Here is an 18,736-nt window from a genome sequence, read left to right as displayed (position 1 = left end):
CCGAGGCATGTTGGCCGAGGCGGATTGATTGGTGCGTTAGGTAGGTTTGGGGCATGAAAATACCTGGGTGGTAGTGAGCGTGCTCTAGATCCGACTGATTCACTGCACGGTCACGTGAAACGGACAAATTATCCACCAATCACCTTCCGCATCGCACCTGGAAAGCAGCTCTATTGCCTTTACAAACCCCCATCAACTCCACCTCACCTCTGCGGGGAATCGCTCAGCGGCAGATTCTTGTGCTTCTGCCTGCCTGTTCAGCACGAATGCAGCAGCTTAAAAGGCTGCTGTTGCCCGTCCTGGACCATGATGCCTTCTCCTCCATCCTGTATCTTGAGTTTACGTCCGGAAGATGCTGTTCAGAGCATCCATAGTCGCACTGCTGCTTAATGTGCTTGGTGCCACCGCAACGTGGTCAGCATACCAAGAGTACCTTGCGAATCTGCCTGCAAGCCTGCCGACCTCGAAGGCCGTTGCGAAGCATCCTAGTCCGAGGCCTGCCTTTGGTTTCCACCCAAACCCGCCCTTCGCGCCGTTTCCCCACTCGCCATCGAGGAGCAAGGTCTGCTACGTCCAAAGCCACAATGATATGAAGACGGACGACTCTGCGTACATCCTTGCAGCGCTCAATCAGTGCAACAATGGTGGAACGGTAATCTTCCCAGTGAATACGACCTACGTTATAGGCACCGCATTAAATTTGACATTCCTTCAACATATCGATATCGGTACGACTCGAGCTTCCCAAATGGCGACCAGCGGTGACACTGACCTTTTGCAGACATACAAGCTTATGTCCAATTCTCCAATGACACCGACTACTGGCAAGCTAATGGTTTCTATCAAACCTTCCAGAACGCTACGACGTTCTTCCAGCTTGGAGGCACAGACGTCAACATCTACGGCGGCGGCATGCTTGACGGTAATGGCCAAATCTGGTACGATCTTTACGCGAAGAACATCTACATCCTTCGACCCATTCTGGTTGGGACCATAGGCTTGAAGTCTGGCTCTATCTCCAATCTTAACCTGCGTTACTCGCCCCAGTACTATAACTTCGTAGCAAACAGCACAAATGTTGTGTTTCAGAACCTCACCATCAGCGGGTACAGCAAGAGCAACAACACGGCGAAGAATACCGACGGCTGGGATACCTACAGATCCTCGAACATCGTCATTCAGAACAGTGTGATCAACAACGGCGACGACTGCGTCAGCTTTAAGCCCAACAGTACCGAGATCTTGGTGCAGAATCTCCATTGCAATGGCAGTCACGGCATTTCTGTTGGCTCTCTAGGCCAGTATGTTGGAGAGACTGATATTGTAGAGAACATCCTCGTACGTAGCTGAACTATTTCTGTGTTTCATGCTCGCTAACCGTGCAACAGGTCCGCAACATCTCTATGTCCAACGCTACGGACGGTGCTCGCATTAAGGTGCGTATCTGACGGCCGTGATGATTCGTCCGTTGTTCGAGCTCTCGCTGACTGCTACGCTCTTCGCTTTCTAGGTCTGGCCCGGCTCGCCCTCTGCGCTCTCGGGCGATCTCCAGGGTGGTGGCGGTACCGGCCGCGTCACGAACATCACATACACAGACATGGCGATCAATAACGTCGACTACGCCATCGAGGTCACCCAGTGCTATGGGCAGAAGAATCTCACCCTCTGCAATCAGTATCCTTCAAGCCTTACGATAAGCGACGTCACAATCAGCAACGTGCACGGGTCCACCAGCAAGACATTCTCACCCATCAGCGGTTACGTCGTTTGCAGTAGCCCAAGTGTATGCAGCAACATCACACTAGATGATATTGCTGTGTTTGCGCCCAATGGGACAGAGAACTTGTTCACTTGCGGCAACGTTGACCAGGGCTTGCTGCATAACATTAGTTGCACTGCTACCAACAAGGGTAGCAACTAGAGCTGTTGTCAATTTAGTAGATATGATCTGCATTTAGCAGAAACTTGCAGGGTCATCTCAGTCCTTCACCCCCCCACCGACCCGTTGCGATACCTTCCTTGGTCGTAAGCCTTAGCCTTGTGTCATTCATCGTCAGTCAGCATCGCACCAAAGCTTGTAGGGTGCCCATATAGGGTTCCCACAACAATAGCGCGCTCAAGTGGCACCATGGACGCTCTAACAGCCATTGGCTCAGGACTAGTTCAGAAATTCCATGCTACAGTCTGGGATTACCTCTGGATGATAGTGCGCTCATATGACACCATCATCCTGCGACATCTTGGACATCGACGAAGCTTGTGGGATTCAATGCTAGGGCTCTCCACCATCTCACCACAGGACCGCTCTCACATAGCGCTATCATCCGTCGATGATTTTACCAATACCTACGGGCTTGGGATGGCAAAGAAGCTTCCCTAGATTGAATCACCTGTAGACTATCGTCCCACGACAATTTAGGAACCGTTCATAGCTGTTAAATGACGACACAATGCTGCGGCGCAGATGAGAGGCGGTCGTTCGGTGAACGGGGGTTCGACTGCATTGTACGTCTATCAATAGGAACGCTCGCAAGAACGGCACCAGAAGCAGCTCAGTGGGAGTAAGCATAGCGTTCCAGTAGATTAATGCCCGTAAGCACTCCCGAAGCTCTGCCCTACATTACTGCTATACCGCCGACTGATGCCCATTCTTCCCATACCCAGCGGTGTCGACATCTGTCTAACAGCCCTTCTCGAGCCACGCCGGACCATCAGTGGTGCAGTTTCCTGTCTGAGATTCATCTCCGGTCTCGTGGGCGTCTCGGCTTCTTCTACCAGCGCGTTAGAAGACACCGTATCTCTACGGTTTAGCAGACCCGGTACGGAGCCATAGGCTACCTCGTCGGCTTCCTGAGCTTGGGACTTCGTCGGCGCAACTGCAACTGGCTCATGTTCTGTGGCTGGAGTTTCAGATACCTCCTGCACGTCCTCATGATCGCTAACGTCGTCATCGTCGTCGCCGAATCCTTCCCCCTCTTCGAGAAAGAAGATTGGGACAGCCGCGAGAATGCCAATAGCGGTAAATGTCCAATAGGGAGCGATGACAAAGCCATGCTTGACACCCACGGTAAACATCGCACCTCCAATGGCCGGGCCGGCTGCACGGCCAAGGGCTGCAACAGAGGTGGCGAAGCCGTTCAGCGTTCCTAGTACGCGGAGACTGGTTGCCGAGTTTGTGATCAAGATAGTGCTGCAGGGGTACGCAAAGATGGAGCAATTCAGCTTGACCAATCCTAAGCCGAATGCTACGGCAATTTGAGCCCTTTGGGTCGGCAGAAGGGCTGTGAAAGGCATGGCGAAGTAGACCAGCGGGAATGTGCAGGCCGCCGCCTTCAGACAGTTGAGTACTCCGAAACGGCGGGCTACGGGTGGGAAGACGAAGAATTGGATGATCATGCCGACGCAGCCGTAGCCGGTACTAAGGAGGCCAATGGTAAAATGGTTCAGGCCGAAACCGCCAGCGAAGCGGAGGCGATTATCCTGGGATGGTGGTGTTGTGTCCAGGGACGGAGGATTGTTGAGCAGAGATGGAAATTGCATGTAGACCGGAAACAGCTGATCGAAGGCCATTGTGTGCATGGCGAGTAGGGTGTAGACCAGAAGGTTCAGGAGGGACTGCTTCGTTAGAATCTCTTTAAAGGACGGTGGCGCAGGTGAAGGTTCACTCGGCTTGGTCCCAGTAAGCTCGTCGTAATCGTGATCATGGTCGTCCTTAAGGAGTGGCTCGTCCTCCGAGTCACATGCGATCTCGGATCTACGCAACCTCAAGACTTCCTCCAGTCTCAAGACATGCGATTTCGCGAGCTTCTTGATCTTATCCCCGATCCGCAGACCGAAGTCTCTCCGATGTTGCAGCGTCTCGAGCGTCTCCTCAAGAAAAAGATACCCGACAGTAATTCCAATGGCGAAGAAAACAGCCGACACTATATTAGGCGGCGCATATGGAAACCTCCCAAACAAGGCCTTGTCTCTTCCATCTTCTCCGGGTTCAACACCGTAGGGGTTTGCCAATGCTCCACCGAGCATTGGTCCGAATATCGATCCGATATTCCACACCAACGGCATGATGGAGAATGCTTTTGGTTGCAGCTCCTTCCATGGCACCATTTCCGCCACCGTCGTCCGGATAATACCAACATTCCCGTTTCCTGCACCGGCTAATGCCCTTGCCAGGAGCCCCATCCACAACGTGCTGCTGAACCCCCACATGAGTGAGGTTAGCATTGTGGCAGTGAGGCCCAACAGAATAGCTGATTTCCTGCCATAGCGATCACTGAAGCGGCCCCAGGGTACACCCATCACAGCCTGACATAGGGAGAAGATGGCGGTTGCGAGACCTGCCCATTTTCCAACTTCTCGTTCAGGAATCTGGAAGGAGCGAATCATCTCGGGGAGGTAGGGAAAGAGCGATGTGGAGGCGATGGGTTCAGCAAATCTGCAAATGGCTGCACACAAGTCAATTCCGCCGCACAATGTACGTTTTGAAGCACAAATCTACGGACCAAGTATCGTGAGCTGTGACACCGGCATCCGCCGCTCACGGCGTGCCTTTCTTACTGTCATCCTGAATCTAATGCGGATGAACTCTCTGTCCCGTAGTCTTGTTGCTGCTTGATGAGAGCTTGGCAGAGGCACTTGAGCGGATACATTATTGCGTGCATGTCGAAAGATAGGCACATCCAGATCGGTGAGCTTGTCCATCGACACGAGCAAGGGTTGAGCATCGCACATGCAGTCAGCACTCCCCGCTTTTGGCCCCCTGTGACGAGGAACTGATGCGGCGGGTTTTTACTTTCCAGACGCATGCATATAGACATGTCTGATGCATCGCATACTGTCATGAAGCCATCGTTTGATATACCATTAAAGCAAATCGATGCTTGCGTTTGAGAGCACCTCATCACGCTGCTCCGTGCCATGAGTCCAGTACGGTCTGCTTGACGTGGATTACAATACATCCGCGGGACAACATGTATGGTCTCACAATCACTTGCTCTGCATCTCATCAGAGGCCAACGTCTAATCCATCTTGATCTCTTCGACGTTCTTCGCAGACGTAATGAGCCCGGCTGGTACTTCCACCCCATTGCTGCTATAGGAAGTATTTCCCTCCTCTACATCCCGCCCTATCAACGTCTGCCCCTTGTAATCCGTACCCGCGTGTATTCTCGATAACCGCTCATTGGCGTTCCTCTCCGACGTCTGCGATGGCACCAACCCTGTCACATCGTCCAGGAAGCTGTACGCCTCTTCACCGTGGATCGCATCATCGCCAAGCAGCAGCTCTTCCTCCGTCATGCGCAGTTTGATGCGGCATACGTACTTAATGAACAACATGATCAGGCTGGTCCAGACGACATTCCAGCCAATGATGAAGAGAGCGCCCACAATCTGGACCCAGACTTGGCGACCATTCTGGTTGATCGCACCGCCTGGATTCGTGTCGCCAAAAGAGTAGACGCCAGTCTCAGTGGCGAAAAGACCAGTCAGGAAGCCGCCAAGGACGCCGGCTACCATGTGCGTGTGTGTGATTCCAAGGGCATCGTCTACATGGTGCGTGAAGAGAGTCCACTTCTTGCCCGCAATGTTCATGCTGAGCCACGGCAAAATACCGGTGCAAAGCCCGATGATTATCGCGCCCCAGCCTGCCACGAACCCAGCAGCTGGTGTAATCCCAACGAGACCAGTGATCATGCCGTTGATTGCGCCAATTATGGACGGTTTGCCGTAGAAGACGAGATCCATCATTGTCCACGTGAGCATGGAGAAGGCGGTGCAGACGTTGGTGTTGAGTACGGCAACACCGGCTGCTGGAGAGGCCGCATAGGGATCACCGCCATTAAAGCTATATAAGCAGAGTCAGTATCAAATCTACTAGAAAGGCTTGCTTGTTACGCACCCATTCCAGCCAATCCAAAGAATGCCAGCACCCACCATCATCACCAGAATGTTGTTGGGTTGGAAATTCTCGCGATCTTGCTTCAACCGCGGTCCAATCCACCAAGCTCCGACGAAACCCGCTGTACCAGACGAGAGGTGGATAACGTAACCGCCGGAGTAGTCCAAGACGCCCAGCTTGAACAGGAACCCGCCACCCCAGAGACTGTACGCACCGATGCAGTAACTGAACGTCAGCCACAGCGGCACAAACAGCATCCAAGCGCGGAAGCTCATTCGAGCCAAATACGCTCCCGCGATGAGAGCCAGCGTGATCGCAGCGAAGACGAATTGAAAGTATATCATTGTCGCCTTTGGGAAGTTCTGACTCAAAGCCGCGCTAGGCAGGACCGACTGCACGATCGTTTCATCAAAAGTCAGGACTGGGCCTGGTCGGCCCGCAAAAGGTAGCATATATTCCCCGAATGCGACCTTGTATGCCCAGATGACCCAGCAGATCAGAACCATGGCGAAAGCGTAGAAGACCATGAACATCGAGTTGATGGCCCACTTCTTCTTGACGAGGCCTGCATACAGAACACAAAGACCTGGTACCGATTGCAGCGCGACGAGGGTTGCTGCTGTCAACTGCCAGGCATTGTTGCCAGTATCCAGCCAGTCTGGTGTCACAAGCTCGGTGATGAGCTCGGTGACGTTCTGCGCCATCGCGGCGGCGATTTACAACGTTGGCCACCGGAAGGCGAACGTTAGGTATGGAAGAGGGTCCGGTCAAGATACCGGCTACTAGATCGTGCTTATGACCAACCGTTCAATCTGGTTAACAGCTGAAAGCGTTGTATCAGGGTGGCTCCGAGTCTCAGAATTCTTACACCAGACGACTGTCAGCGGCGCACACGGTAAGGTAGGCGAGAGAAGCTGCACAATGGCGGCATCACGATCTTTATCTGCAAGCCCTGCCGAGACGCGATCTCAATCTTGGCTTCGAAGCCTAGCATGGTGGGTAGGCCGGTCCATCTAGACTCTGCGAAGCGCAGCCATGTGGTAAATGCTCGCGTGGGAGGACACGCTTCGCTCCAATCAACGAGTTGCGTTCGCGGAGACGCAAGAGCGATTTGGAAGGCTAGCGAGTAATCTCCCATCTTGTCGGCGGTGGTTTAGCGGAAATTATCGCCGTGAGCACGGCGGCGACCTCGGGTTGACAAATGACGGTAGAGATGCTTATCGCAGCTTGAACAATAACCTGCAGATGAGCATTACTGCGGCGCGTGATGCCGCGGCTGCCGTCGTACATTTTGCTTCCGAAGCCCGAAGAATGCCCTGCCAGTGAGCCCGGCGCCATCGACTTCGTGCAAGCTTGGAGGTTGATATTGTTCGAGTTTCACATAAAGGCATAGCGTGTCGCCGCACACTCCATGTGCGTCGCACGACGCGGCCGCCATTGTCTTGGGAATGTGCCATGCAACACCAACACTTAGATAACGCATCAAGACGCGGACGATGTAGCTTCAGGAACAACATATCCGGCTTGATAAAGCCAAGCTTCCCTTAACGCAGTGCTAACGTATCAAGCAAATGGAGCGATCCACCGAGAAATGCTTAGCAGAGACGATAGATTGCGGAGACGACTAACGGGAACTCGTTATCAGAGTCAAAAGTCATGGGCCGCAGAAGCTCGCTCCACTCTCTGTGGCTTATCCTGAGGAAGCCCATTGGCTCCACAACTTCACCTCTAGCAGACGCCAGCTCTTGGCAAGCCTTGCTCCTGAAAATAAATTGTAAGTGACATCGCACCTTCGACAGGACACCAACGTCTGTGACTCGACCGTTTCTTCTGCGCACAGTTGTTGCTGTTTCCGACCAGCTCAGCGCACCGTTCGTAGCTCAATCCCTAGGCCTAGACGCGTGCGACTGCACTTTCGCTGCGACGTACGTAAAAGAGACCGTAGCCTTGCCAAGGAGTCCAAGACTCCCTAGGATTGTACCAAGTAACCTACAGCTTCACCGGTGACTTCGTGGAGGCTGTGTCCTTCAACTTAGGGTAGGATATATAAGGCTGCCCTCATAACGCCTTCAGGCTGGTTTCCGTCTTTCCCATCTTGTCTAGTTACGGGGTATTTCTACGGAACTCGAGCGCTTCAAGATGCTTGCAGTTATCATCACTTCATCGCTTTTGCTCGGCCTGGTGTCGTCGCAAACATGTAGTCAAGGCTCCGCGTATTTTCCTACCTCAGGTTGCGGTTGCGTAAGTGAATAATTGTCACGTCACTAAACCATCAATGTCAGCTAGAACTAAGGGGTAAACAGTGCTATTCAATTGGTGCGGCCGGCTGCTATCAAGTGACGAGTCCGACGACGGGGCCTTGGGGATGTTATCTTACTCCGCCTGGTTTGGTGGGCACTACAGTAAGCGGTACACCAGTTTCCGCATCAGCCTCGGCGACAGCATCCACGTGTTCTGCTGGCAGAGTGCAGTGTGGCACAGGCTGTATGCCGAGCGGTGCTTCTTGCTGCCCGGACCATGGATACTGTCTGTCTGGCACTTACTGTGTCGCAGCTGGAGGAGGTGACTATGGCTGCTGCGACAACGGTCAGACCTGCTCTGGCGTCCTCAGCGCTTCCAGCAGCGCACGCACGAGCTCCGCTACTGCTTCGGCTAGCACCTGTGCCGCTACCAGACTTCCGTGCGGTACGGGCTGTATGCCAAACGATGCTTCTTGCTGCCTTGATGGCGGATACTGTTGGGCTGGCACCTATTGTGTTCCCATTGGTGGAGGAGAATATGGCTGCTGTACAAATGGGCGGACTTGCAGCGGCGCCGGCGCCTCTAGTTCCTATGTTACCGCTACGCCTGCCTCATCGACAACATCACCACGAGTGTCGGCGAGTACCACGTCAGTGACCGCCACGTCATCGGGAGCGGCCGGGAGCACGTCGAGCTCGTCTCCGCCCGCATTGACACCCTATGTAGCTTCCACTTCCCGGACTAGCACTCAGACCACGTCAATTGCGTCTCTCAGCCCACAGACGACAAGTCAGGTAGCTGCGCAGGCGATGGGAACTGATGGGAAGAGCGTGGCTCACTGGGTATGGCATGTTATACTGGGAACTGTTGCCTTACTTCTATGATTCCCGACCTGATGAGTACAACCATGCTCCCTTACTGTCGATAGTGTCGTCTTCAGAGCGCTCATTGAAGGCGAAAAGAAGTACTCCCCACCTTTCGGCACCACAAACCGATTGATCCCGGATAGCGCTAGTGGTCGTGACGCATCTTGTGGATACAGCCCTCTCATGTTGATAGTCTTCTGACTGTTGCTCTGTCCCATGATTGCGTCAACACCTGCGCCTTCGCTTGCGAAGACAGCCTGGTTGGCCCAGGTCTCCTGAATGAACTTGAAACCCTGCGAGATATTGCTCTGGTAGCAGACGAATAGCAGCCCACGCTCTCCTGTCGGGTCGGCATCGACTTCGTTGCCATAAGGAATGCCACGGCGCAGAATACGGAACTGGTTGACGGTCGCTCGACCAAGATCACCACGAGGATTAGTCTTGCGGATGTGGGCGCCCATAGGGCACCTAAAGTCATTGCTGATGCTGTCAAAGTCAAACTTGTTGACCCGATTGGGGTCTGCCGCCAGATTTCTGTCGTCAAAGTCCGGAGACAGCTGGATTGGGCAGCCACTCTTCCATCGTCCGACCAAGCGTGAACCTAGCTGATCTGACCACGTACCAAGCTGATTGGAGGCATCGACCAGAAATTTGTTCCAGTCCTGGACATTCTGTTGCAGCTTCCGGAAACAGAGAAAGCTCCCATCTATCATCCAAGCTGGGCGCTGGCTGGCGAAGCGATCGCCGTTCCGCCCGCATATGAACGTGCCATGGCTGACAATGTCTTGACCAGGAGTCGCCGTGTCGATACCCTGGACGGCTGGTTGCGAGACCCCATCCATATATCCGAAGCTGCTTCCAAGGTTAGGAATGCTTATACGTGTAGGACTCTGGGACTTGCATACTGCTCATGGCCTTTCATCTCGCCCGGTCGAACCTTGCCGCTCACTCTATGCACTTCTCCCGCAGACGGGCCGAAGATGCTCATGATAGTCTGCAGCTTCTGGCTGCAGATACCGTCATCACTGCCGGCGGCTAGGATGACTCCATGTACGTTCTCGGGATGCAGATACACGTCCTCCCATGCTGGATCTGAGGAGCCGCTTCTGAGGGGATCTGCAAGCGATGCTGCACCCGCCTTCATGCCGGCGTCAAACGCAGGGTCTTGCGTGTTAAGCTGGATGTTAAGGAGGACACCAGACATCCACATCCAGTCAACGGGATGCCACATCCGAGGCTTGCGAACACGTCACCTTCTGCAATCCGTGGCAAGAGAAAGCGATATTGGCGCCAACGGCGGGTACGATGCCACCGCCAGCATTATTTGCGATGCCGCTACGCAAGTCTTTGACATGTGTTGTGCTCGCGATTTCATTCGAGACCTGGTTGAGACGCTGGCAGAAGCTTCTTGGGTCGTTGATGGTGAAGAAGAGGAACGTCTCACTCAGCTTTGGCAGACCATCACCAAGGATGTCTCCCTGTATGTTGTCTAGGTTCAGGCTGTCTGTGGAACCCATCGCAGGCGACAGATGCAGATGCCGTAGTGAGAAGCAACGCACGAAGCGAGAAGTTAAAGAGCTGACCACAGCACAACTGGAAAGAGTAATCTTACATTGCAAGAGATATGAAGAGTGCTACTCCTCGACCGTACTTATAGCCACTTGTCTCGCACGCCACAGCGGGCATACGGCACCCCTTCTGGGAATGGGTGTCAGCTGAAGGGTTCCAGATCCGAGTCCTCAGCACTCCACAAGCACGGGGTAGTATAGTACTGTACCACGCCCATGCGCCTCTCCGCACGGTTTCATGCATTAGCTCCAGAAGCAGGCATCTGGTCAGGTGAGGTTGAACTTGTCGAAAGTTTGTGCGAGCTCAGATTGCGGAGAAAACTGGTCTTCGCTACAAGCCCGAAGTCTGCTGGTGTTCTGTGGCTGGCTGTGCCAAGGCACTCAATGCAACAATGGGTGAGTCTGTAAAGCTGTCCACTATTGTTACGCTCAGGTGTACAGAGCAACGGACACAAGCACCCGTACGTCGTCGCACAGCTATACTTGGCCAATAAGCAGCGCGCTGGTCTGCTAATCGATCAGCGTGCTCGCATCTCCACAGCATGCAGGTTTACGCTCTCCCTATCGCTCGTAGAATACTCCCAACATAGCTGTGTATCGGTCTTGCATGCGTTAGTGCGAAGAAGAGCCGCTCAGTCACCTCGTCGTCAAATACACGACCCAGCAGATCATCTTCCGATGTGGTTCCAGCCTTTCCTTCCTCGATAAGTCCAGCCGTCTCTTCCGATCGTGGCATGAACTTGGCAATATTGCGTAAAACCAGCGCCGCACTTAACGACACGCCCATAGCGTCGTTCTTCTCGTCCACCAGACCTTGCAGCGTCACTTTCTCCGTGCTGGAGGGCGTTTTCTGATCGTCCGGATTGATGTTGTGTTTCTTGCCTGTTGAATCGTCACCGTCTGGAAGGTGAGTCTGAATGTGTCGAGCGAAGAGCGCTGTTCTGGAGACTTTGCCATCCACGACAACGAAATCCGACGACGTGCGCTTGCAGCCAGCCCAACGACACCGATACGTTGTCTTGTCCGCAGCTGAGAAGTCGAAGAGCTCACCGATACTCTTGATTGCCGGCGCAGTGATCCCATTCGTATGAGGATGTCCTGCCACGCCAGTTGCCGATGCAGGCCGTGAGATAGGTGTAGCATCACCCTCCATTTTTATGGCCGCTCGAGGCAACTGCAAATAGTTGCCCAATATATCCTTAAGCATCTCTCGGCTGTCTCTATACCACTCCGCAGACTCCACCTCACGCGTAATAGGACCACTCACGATACCAGTAATTGGATCGCGTACGGGATCGGCGGCCACCGTGATCATCCAACGGCACTTCTGCAGGTCCTTGCCTTTGTCCGCCGCACCTTTGCCGCCGGGTAACAACCCCGTATCTACTGGCACCTTGCGCGACTTGATGCCCTTGATAACGTACTTGTTGCCGCCCGCGACCTGTGCCGTGGCTCCGACGAATGTCGTTGACACGTTTTTGATGAACTCGCCGGCAATGAGATGTTGGTGCGTGGCGTTGTAGGGCGCAAACGTGCCTTGGTATGCTTGCCAAAGGCTAATCTGTGTCATCTCCGAGTCACGGTCAGTTAAAAAGCACATACGGAGCCATTCCGAGGAGCGTTCGGGCTCGTCCAGCTTGAGAAGCATCTCCACAACACTGCGCGCAAGCCTTGGTACGGGATGGAAGGTTCGATCTACTTCCTTCTCTTCAGAGGTGGGCTTGGCATGCCGCTCCTCCTTCGTGCCGAACAGCAACAGCCGGCTGAGATGATGCGCCAATGCTTCCGCATCGACGTTCTGCAGCAGATCGTCTACATTGTCGGCAAAGGATGTGTACTGGAACAAGAAATCAAGGCAGGCACTTTTGAGCTCCTCGTCATCGACCAGAAGCCATGCTTGTATCCGCTGCAATGTCTCTGGAGGAATGTCGTCAAGCCGTTTCGCTCCGGGAAGGTGCATCGCAATTCGAGCGATCGTGCGCAGAGCAATGATGATGGCACCACGGTCTTGACCCTCTAGCTGAGCAAGTAAAGCGTGATAGAGCGCATCATTCGTGCCGACATCGCACCAGAGTAGCAACTGCTCTACAGTCTCAAGCGCATAATGCTGCAACTCGACAATGCCAGGATGGTGTGGCAGGTTCAATACTACTGCAAGATAGTCTCGGACAATGGGCATGCCGACGAGGTACTTCGCGTTCTCCTGCTGTAAGCACATGTTTCGGGTGACCAGCGCAGCTTCTGTGATACGGTTGAGCTGCGACAAAAAGGCGGCGTCGTCGAGTAAGTCGTCTGTCACCTTTGGTATACGATCTTTGAGCCGGCGTATGATGTCCGATGTGCCACGAAGACCGTTAAGCATTTCATCATCCAGGTCCATCGCGTCTTCGTCATAGCTCACGTCCCAGTCGACATCATAGAACAAGCCGCAGACCTGCATCACCTTCTTCACGAGCGCATCCGCCAATCCCGGAAACTGATCGAAGCGATATCGATCTCCCCGTTCGTGACTGATCTTGACGAGGTGGTGCAGGGCGTACTGTTCCTCTTTCTCAATGCCGCTCTGCAGAGCTAGCTGAGCACGGACGTAGATATTTGGCCCGATGAAGCCAGTGCCCGGTAGCATAATATTCTTGTACTTCTTTGCCAACGGTCCAGCCATAGCCTCGGCTTTGCGCTTACGCTCGTTACGATAGTAGTCAGGGTTGTTGGCCGGTGTAATGACAGGCTTGAGTGACAGCGGGTATGACTGAGACGGCTCGTAGTTGGCCAGGGTAGACGTGGCGCCATTGCTCATACTGCTCAGAGCACCATTTAATCCCGGAGCTGGAGAGATGGTCGCATTCATCTGGCCACGAGTCTGTCGCCCTGACGCGAGATCCGGCTGAAACAGTACGCGCTGTGGTGGTGCCTGCCTCAAGCCTCTTGACGTGCGTCCGCCTGCGCTGCCCTGATCGTCGGCTGGATCGGAGATCTCCTGCTTCGGCGTTTTTTGCTCGGGGCTCGTCTCCTCCTCTTGTTCGCCTGCACCAGTCCCTAGGTTTAATTCCTCCTTGGTTGGGGGTCGCGAGTAATTCTCCAAAGTCCGGCCCATCACGTTGCCGCCCTTGGCCGTGACTTGCTCCAGAATCTCCTTTGGCGGCGGCTCTTTCTTCCAGTGGTTGCTGATCTCGTATGCACACAAGTTCTTGTAGTAAATGTTCTTCACCTGGAAGGCTTGTGCCGCAGTATACTGGTTCTTGCCGACGAACTCTTCCGCGAACCTCCGCCACATTAACGGCTTGGCCTTCGTATCAGAGCACAGGTCATAGCCGCCTTCCTCAACCACACGCTTGTAGAGCTGGAATAGGTCAATGTGCCGGACGCCAACCTTTGGTTCCTCCTCGAGCGTAGTTCTGCGCAGTATGCGAAGTCAGCTGCTGCCGGGACACGTAGGTTTGAACCCCAGGCACCAACGTACCCTCGCTTCTCATGGTACTCGGACAGCTTCTTCATGAACTCTTCTCGCTCGTCTGTCCGGTCAATGCTCTCGCCGCGCTTGGGCGCCATGTTGCACGCTGCAGCCCTGCGTCGCCGGGTCGCACAACCGCCTCCTACGACTTCATGTACCCCGTGCCAGATACACTGTCAGTGCATTGCGCGATGGGCCTCCTACGCAACAACGTCGAGTATTCGGCATGAGATGCATACAATGCACCTGCAGCACTCCATCGTGAACGCGACTCAAGATTCGCGAAAGCAAGGGTCGCATCAGCAGATCGGCTCTTTCCGCGCCGGTGCCGCTCCAGCGGAGACGCTTACGAGCATTCACTGGCTCCTTCCTCACGGGGTGCTTCGTGTCTATTCGAACGACATGTCAACGACCTCAAGCAATCGAAGCGGCGAAGGTCGGCATTGGCGCAGCATATCAACGCGAATCTACTGTAGCGTTTCCACTGCTCTTATAATGTAATCGTCGCCATTCAACATGGCGACGGATTTGTGTCTTCCAGTACTGAAATACTCGCATGCCACCGGTGTGCGGTCTGACAACACCATTGCATGGACTCACCTGCAAGCAGCAGACCTTTTCACCATTGTCAAGGGCAAGAGCAGAGCTTACGCTGATGAAGACTTAAACCTACGGGTGATTCATGGCACTGCAGTTTTGGTCCGTCCATGTCGACACTTCTCTGTTGCAACTCTACAACAACCGCTAATGGCAAGATGTAGGCGAGTGTTGAGATATCAGCCTACATCAACGCAGCAAGCGATGCACGGCGCGGCGCGCAACAACATGGCGTTACGCCCCAAGTGGATCAGCTTCCCATCTTCGGCATTACGAAGGAGTCGCTATTGGCGCTCCGATACAAGCTGAATGATGGAATAGTAAGCCGTACAAACTGCTAAACTACCGCAACCTGACGTTCGGTAGGCTCGTCGGATGCAGCTCCGCTTCGAAAGTCCGACTCACTGTCGCCAGGTTGTTGATGCTTTCATTCGCCGCGGTATGGACTTTCAGCAACAGCGTCCAACAACCGCCCGGTCAGGTCCAGGAGATCATGCAGACCGTCCACTGACGATGAGCTCAAGTTCTCCCTTTGTCGCCAGCGGTAGGCCGACGACCTCTCAGAGCAACTTCCGCCCTCCTACAGCGCTGGACATCCTTCCGCGTCTGCCAACCTCGCGACCTGAGATCGATCGGCAGCCGCATCATGACCTTGAGCTGCCGCCTCCACCTCTACTGGTTCGCGACGAAGCAGCTGCGCCACGCAAAGTTGCCGCAGACCGTCCCACCACTGCGATGTTCTACCGCTCGACCACTACATCGTCACAGCAGTTGATCGATCGGGCAGCCGAAATCAGCCGCAAACCCTCCAATCTGAATCACGAGCGGCCATCATTCCGGTCTCATGCGCCAACGCTTGATGCGACTCCACAGTTTGCCACGGTGGAGCTGACGCCAGGGCCTATGATTGACACGTCACCTTCTTTGACCACTACTTCCCACATGCCACAAAGCTACTCGTCCAGCATATCAGAGCCTATTCCGACAGCGCGTTCATCCGATCTTGCAGTTCCCAGCCCCCCGAATACACGGCCTTCGACTTCTTCTACTTCGCTTCCACCAGAGAACTACGACCATGAAATACCACCAAGACGAGAGCTGCCGTTCAAGGTGCCAGAAGGCAGACCTAGCGGTAGGCTGCAGAGCCTTTCCAGACCCCACAGCTCAGCCATGACATTGCCGCCCCTACCAAAGCCTAAACTCACGAAAGAAGAGTCTGCGGCTTTGGCGCGTCCATACAGCTCATCTTCCGTTAAGCAGATGCACGACTATCGCCCCAGCACAACCTCGCCACTCAAGCGGCCTGCAGCCGCCGTAGAAGAGAAATCCGTGAGACCACAAATCATGCTCCGGCCTGCGGCGAAGTCGCCTGAGGCCCCTATCCCAGCGCCACAGGAAGCTCGGCCTTTCCAAGTCTCACGGATGGACGACCTGCTAGCCAGCAGAAAGCCGTTAACGGAACGCTCCGCAAATGCCCAAATCGGTCGAACGGATAGCCTGGCTGACGCTCCTCACGAGGTGGTTGGAAGCCCTCAAGCATCGCCTGTCAAGAGCGCCGCTACTGTCCTCTCTCATGTGGAGCACGCGGCCAATCAGCCGTCGTTACTGCAGACAGACGATCGTGAGTCAGCAGGCTCACTCGAGGAGTACGCCACGTTAAGCATGCAAGATCGCCAAGCTGTGCTGGAGGACTTCATGATGGCGAATCTTGAGAACCCAGCCTTTACCAAGCTCTGCGAAGACGTCGAGAATTGTTGGCGGAGGATAGCTCTGGGACTGTGAAGTGTTCTTCTCGCTGAGCTTTCAAAGCTCGCATAATTGCTTTCTATCTGGTCATAGTCCCTTACTCTAGCGAAACAAAACCCAACAGCAAGTGCAATGTTCAGCCATCATCACTGCCAGACATGCTCGGGCTGGGCAGCTCAAACGTAGCAAGCCTCTTGCCCTCGCCTGGCCGCTTCGAGAAAGCTTTACTCGTCCTTGCACCAATAGCACCGCCAGGGTGATTACGGCGAAAGGCCTCACTCGTCCTTGATCCTGCGCCGTGCAGCTGCTCAGCAACTGTAAGAGCCAGCATATCTGCCACAGCTAACGCGGCGGTGGTGCTTGTCGTAGGTGCAGCCACGCCGAACGACACTTCTTCCTTCACTGGGATGGGCGCTGGCAAGAGAATGCCATCGTCTGCGTCGCAGAGAAGCTTGCATTGCTCCGGTTGCATGTGAGACGTCAACGCCATAATCCTTACTTGGTCCGGAAGATGCGGAAGTAGATTCAGCAATTCGGGTGTGCTGCCACTGAAGGAGACGAATAGTACTACGTCCCCCTGCCGAACGTCTCCGAGATCGCCATGGATGGCCTCGCAGGCGTGCAGGAAGCTCGAACTGATGCCCAGAGATTTACAGGTGGCGGTCAGCTTCTGGGCAATGTAGGCGGACTTGCCCACGCCGCAAGTTATGAGTTTGCCTCCCACGTGGTGAGCTCGAGTGACAGCATGGACTGCCCGCTGAAGACCAGACTGAGCGGCAGAGTCCGTTTGATAGAGCGTTGCCAAGGCGGTAAGCGCAGCCGCTTCGGTGGCGAGAACGTGAAGGGCACGACTTTGTACGCTTCCGCGGTCGGCTTCCTGTGATGGCAGCTTATGAGCTTCCACAATCGAGTTTTCGGCAGCAGCAGAGGTGCGTCGTCGCTTGCTGATCGGTTTAGCACTTATATGACCGAAGTCGTCCGCTGCTGCTCGCTTGATAGCCATCGTCTTGTGTTGGCGTTTAAGCAAATGAGATGGAGAGCGAAGTAGGCAGACGATAGGTCAAGGCAAACCCAAGTAGTTTACGGACTGAGGCGGTGGCTGCCTACCGTGACTTTCCGGTCTAGATTTGCTTACATATTCGAGACGGTGGATCCCGGATAAGGGTGGACAAGCCACCGGCGACCGCGATCGCGACGAAAGCATGGACGATCGCGTCATCGATAATGTGAGCTGATCTGGCATGCCGCCACGGACAGTGAAGTCTCGCTCTTGGCAATAACTACACCAGGCTGTAAATGACATGAAAATACACCTTAGCGGTGGCGCTGGTTGTGTCGAATTGCGTCTTAGAAGGAAGATCGTCAGGAACCGTCAACGTGCCGAGGTTGATGCCGATCATCACCACATCGGCCTACGGTAGCGGCTTCGCACCTTCCTTCGGTAAAGCGAAACGAATAAAGCAGAGTGTATATGCTATTGAACACTTCGATTGGGAAACATACAGCAAGCAGTACCCTCCCACCTACCTGGAGCCAAGTACAGGAGGAAACGGCCCTTAGTGGTGGAACAAGCGGCGGTGATGACAGGGAATATAGAGATTTGGGACTCTCTGGTCTCTGCGACCTATGGCCGTATGTAGCATTGACAGGAGGATCAACAGATTATAAACTTACAACGTCTTTTCCAACGATATGATCATTCGGAAGTTGAGGGCCAGAAGCGTTGCAGGGCTATCATCCCATCTCGGACAGTACATTGTGGCGTTGCAAACAATTTGCGATCCGGAAGCATTACGCATAGACAGAAAACAGCGTCTCGGTACTCCAAACCGACAGGCGGTATATGATGCACGGTGAGTTAGATGCCGAGCGTATGTCAACAACAAGGAGTATGATGTGAGGTTAATGAACTCTTCGCCGGCAGGTCTTCGTGTCCACGTTGAAAATCTGTGCACCATTTCCGGCTCGGTTGTCATGGGCCTGAATAAACTTCTTATTGCGGAGGTGAGTGCGAGAAAGAGCCAGTGATGAGAGGAAGAAGCTGAACCGGGGTTGCTAACATCCATAATTGGTGTAAGCCCAGCAGCAGTGAAAATCCGCTCGACCGAAGGGATCAGAAAGCCCACGTGGACCATCGAGCAGACGAAGCATATGAAAGCTGGTCTGAACGGCCAGTATCGTGACCTTGTAGGTAGAATCACGCTTCTCCGTGCTCCAGTAGAGGTATTCGATCGTAAAGGCCACAGAACTCTGCCTGCCTGCCTGCCCGCCTGCCCGCCTGCCTGCCTGCCTGCCTGCCTGCCTGCCCGCCTGCCTGCCTGCCTGCCCGCCTGCCTGCCTGCCTGCCTGCCTGCCTGCCTGCCTGCCC

At 54.3% G+C, this 18,736-nt stretch overlaps 9 protein-coding genes across 9 annotated transcripts; 3 read left to right on the top strand and 6 right to left on the bottom strand.

The window, feature by feature from the left end:
• Positions 1-352: 352 nt before the first annotated feature.
• On the top strand, positions 353-1,921 carry BAUCODRAFT_119172 (glycoside hydrolase family 28 protein; the record flags this gene model as incomplete). Its single annotated transcript, XM_007675045.1, has 4 exons — positions 353-728; positions 782-1,338; positions 1,389-1,436; positions 1,511-1,921. 4 exons carry the CDS (start codon positions 353-355, stop codon positions 1,919-1,921), a joined length of 1,392 nt encoding a protein of 463 aa, XP_007673235.1.
• A 499-nt stretch (positions 1,922-2,420) lies between these two features.
• Positions 2,421-4,799, bottom strand: BAUCODRAFT_29968 (uncharacterized protein). The gene is made up of 2 exons (XM_007674722.1): positions 4,503-4,799; positions 2,421-4,445 (listed from the first exon to the last, which is right to left on the bottom strand). The coding sequence occupies exons 1-2, from the start codon at positions 4,729-4,731 to the stop codon at positions 2,584-2,586; spliced, it is 2,091 nt and encodes a 696-aa protein (XP_007672912.1). The 5' UTR covers positions 4,732-4,799; the 3' UTR covers positions 2,421-2,583.
• Positions 4,800-5,019: 220 nt separating this feature from the next.
• BAUCODRAFT_64332 (uncharacterized protein) lies at positions 5,020-6,603 on the bottom strand (the record flags this gene model as incomplete). Its single annotated transcript, XM_007674954.1, has 2 exons — positions 5,020-5,845; positions 5,900-6,603. The coding sequence occupies 2 exons, from the start codon at positions 6,601-6,603 to the stop codon at positions 5,020-5,022; spliced, it is 1,530 nt and encodes a 509-aa protein (XP_007673144.1).
• Positions 6,604-8,115: 1,512 nt separating this feature from the next.
• BAUCODRAFT_342491 (uncharacterized protein) lies at positions 8,116-8,886 on the top strand. Its single transcript, XM_007675044.1, has 2 exons — positions 8,116-8,144; positions 8,203-8,886. Exon 2 carries the CDS (start codon positions 8,417-8,419, stop codon positions 8,795-8,797), a length of 381 nt encoding a protein of 126 aa, XP_007673234.1. The 5' UTR covers positions 8,116-8,144; positions 8,203-8,416; the 3' UTR covers positions 8,798-8,886.
• Positions 8,887-8,975: 89 nt separating this feature from the next.
• Positions 8,976-10,971, bottom strand: BAUCODRAFT_571758 (uncharacterized protein; the record flags this gene model as incomplete). Its single annotated transcript, XM_007675043.1, has 3 exons — positions 10,236-10,971; positions 9,912-10,183; positions 8,976-9,858 (listed from the first exon to the last, which is right to left on the bottom strand). The coding sequence occupies exons 1-3, from the start codon at positions 10,521-10,523 to the stop codon at positions 8,976-8,978; spliced, it is 1,443 nt and encodes a 480-aa protein (XP_007673233.1). The 5' UTR covers positions 10,524-10,971.
• A 153-nt stretch (positions 10,972-11,124) lies between these two features.
• Positions 11,125-14,286, bottom strand: BAUCODRAFT_101507 (uncharacterized protein; the record flags this gene model as incomplete). Its single annotated transcript, XM_007675042.1, has 3 exons — positions 14,035-14,286; positions 11,721-13,969; positions 11,125-11,603 (listed from the first exon to the last, which is right to left on the bottom strand). The coding sequence occupies exons 1-3, from the start codon at positions 14,121-14,123 to the stop codon at positions 11,125-11,127; spliced, it is 2,817 nt and encodes a 938-aa protein (XP_007673232.1). The 5' UTR covers positions 14,124-14,286.
• Positions 14,287-14,541: 255 nt separating this feature from the next.
• Positions 14,542-16,404, top strand: BAUCODRAFT_144989 (uncharacterized protein; the record flags this gene model as incomplete). Its single annotated transcript, XM_007675041.1, has 3 exons — positions 14,542-14,724; positions 14,787-14,942; positions 14,989-16,404. The coding sequence occupies 3 exons, from the start codon at positions 14,542-14,544 to the stop codon at positions 16,402-16,404; spliced, it is 1,755 nt and encodes a 584-aa protein (XP_007673231.1).
• Positions 16,405-16,591: 187 nt separating this feature from the next.
• BAUCODRAFT_47494 (uncharacterized protein) lies at positions 16,592-17,221 on the bottom strand (the record flags this gene model as incomplete). Its single annotated transcript, XM_007674850.1, has 1 exon — positions 16,592-17,221. A coding segment is annotated over one exon (630 nt), but the record flags the coding sequence as incomplete, so codon positions are not given.
• Positions 17,222-17,985: 764 nt separating this feature from the next.
• Positions 17,986-18,701, bottom strand: BAUCODRAFT_29962 (uncharacterized protein). Its single transcript, XM_007674721.1, has one exon. The coding sequence runs from the start codon at positions 18,501-18,503 to the stop codon at positions 18,039-18,041; it is 465 nt and encodes a 154-aa protein (XP_007672911.1). The 5' UTR covers positions 18,504-18,701; the 3' UTR covers positions 17,986-18,038.
• Between the last annotated feature and the right edge of the window lie 35 nt (positions 18,702-18,736).

Source organism: Baudoinia panamericana, assembly GCF_000338955.1.
Source record: "Baudoinia panamericana UAMH 10762 unplaced genomic scaffold BAUCOscaffold_2, whole genome shotgun sequence".
Lineage (NCBI taxonomy): Eukaryota > Fungi > Ascomycota > Dothideomycetes > Mycosphaerellales > Teratosphaeriaceae > Baudoinia > Baudoinia panamericana.
Note: the sequence above shows the minus strand (reverse complement) of the source record. Positions and strands in the feature narration are given on the sequence as shown.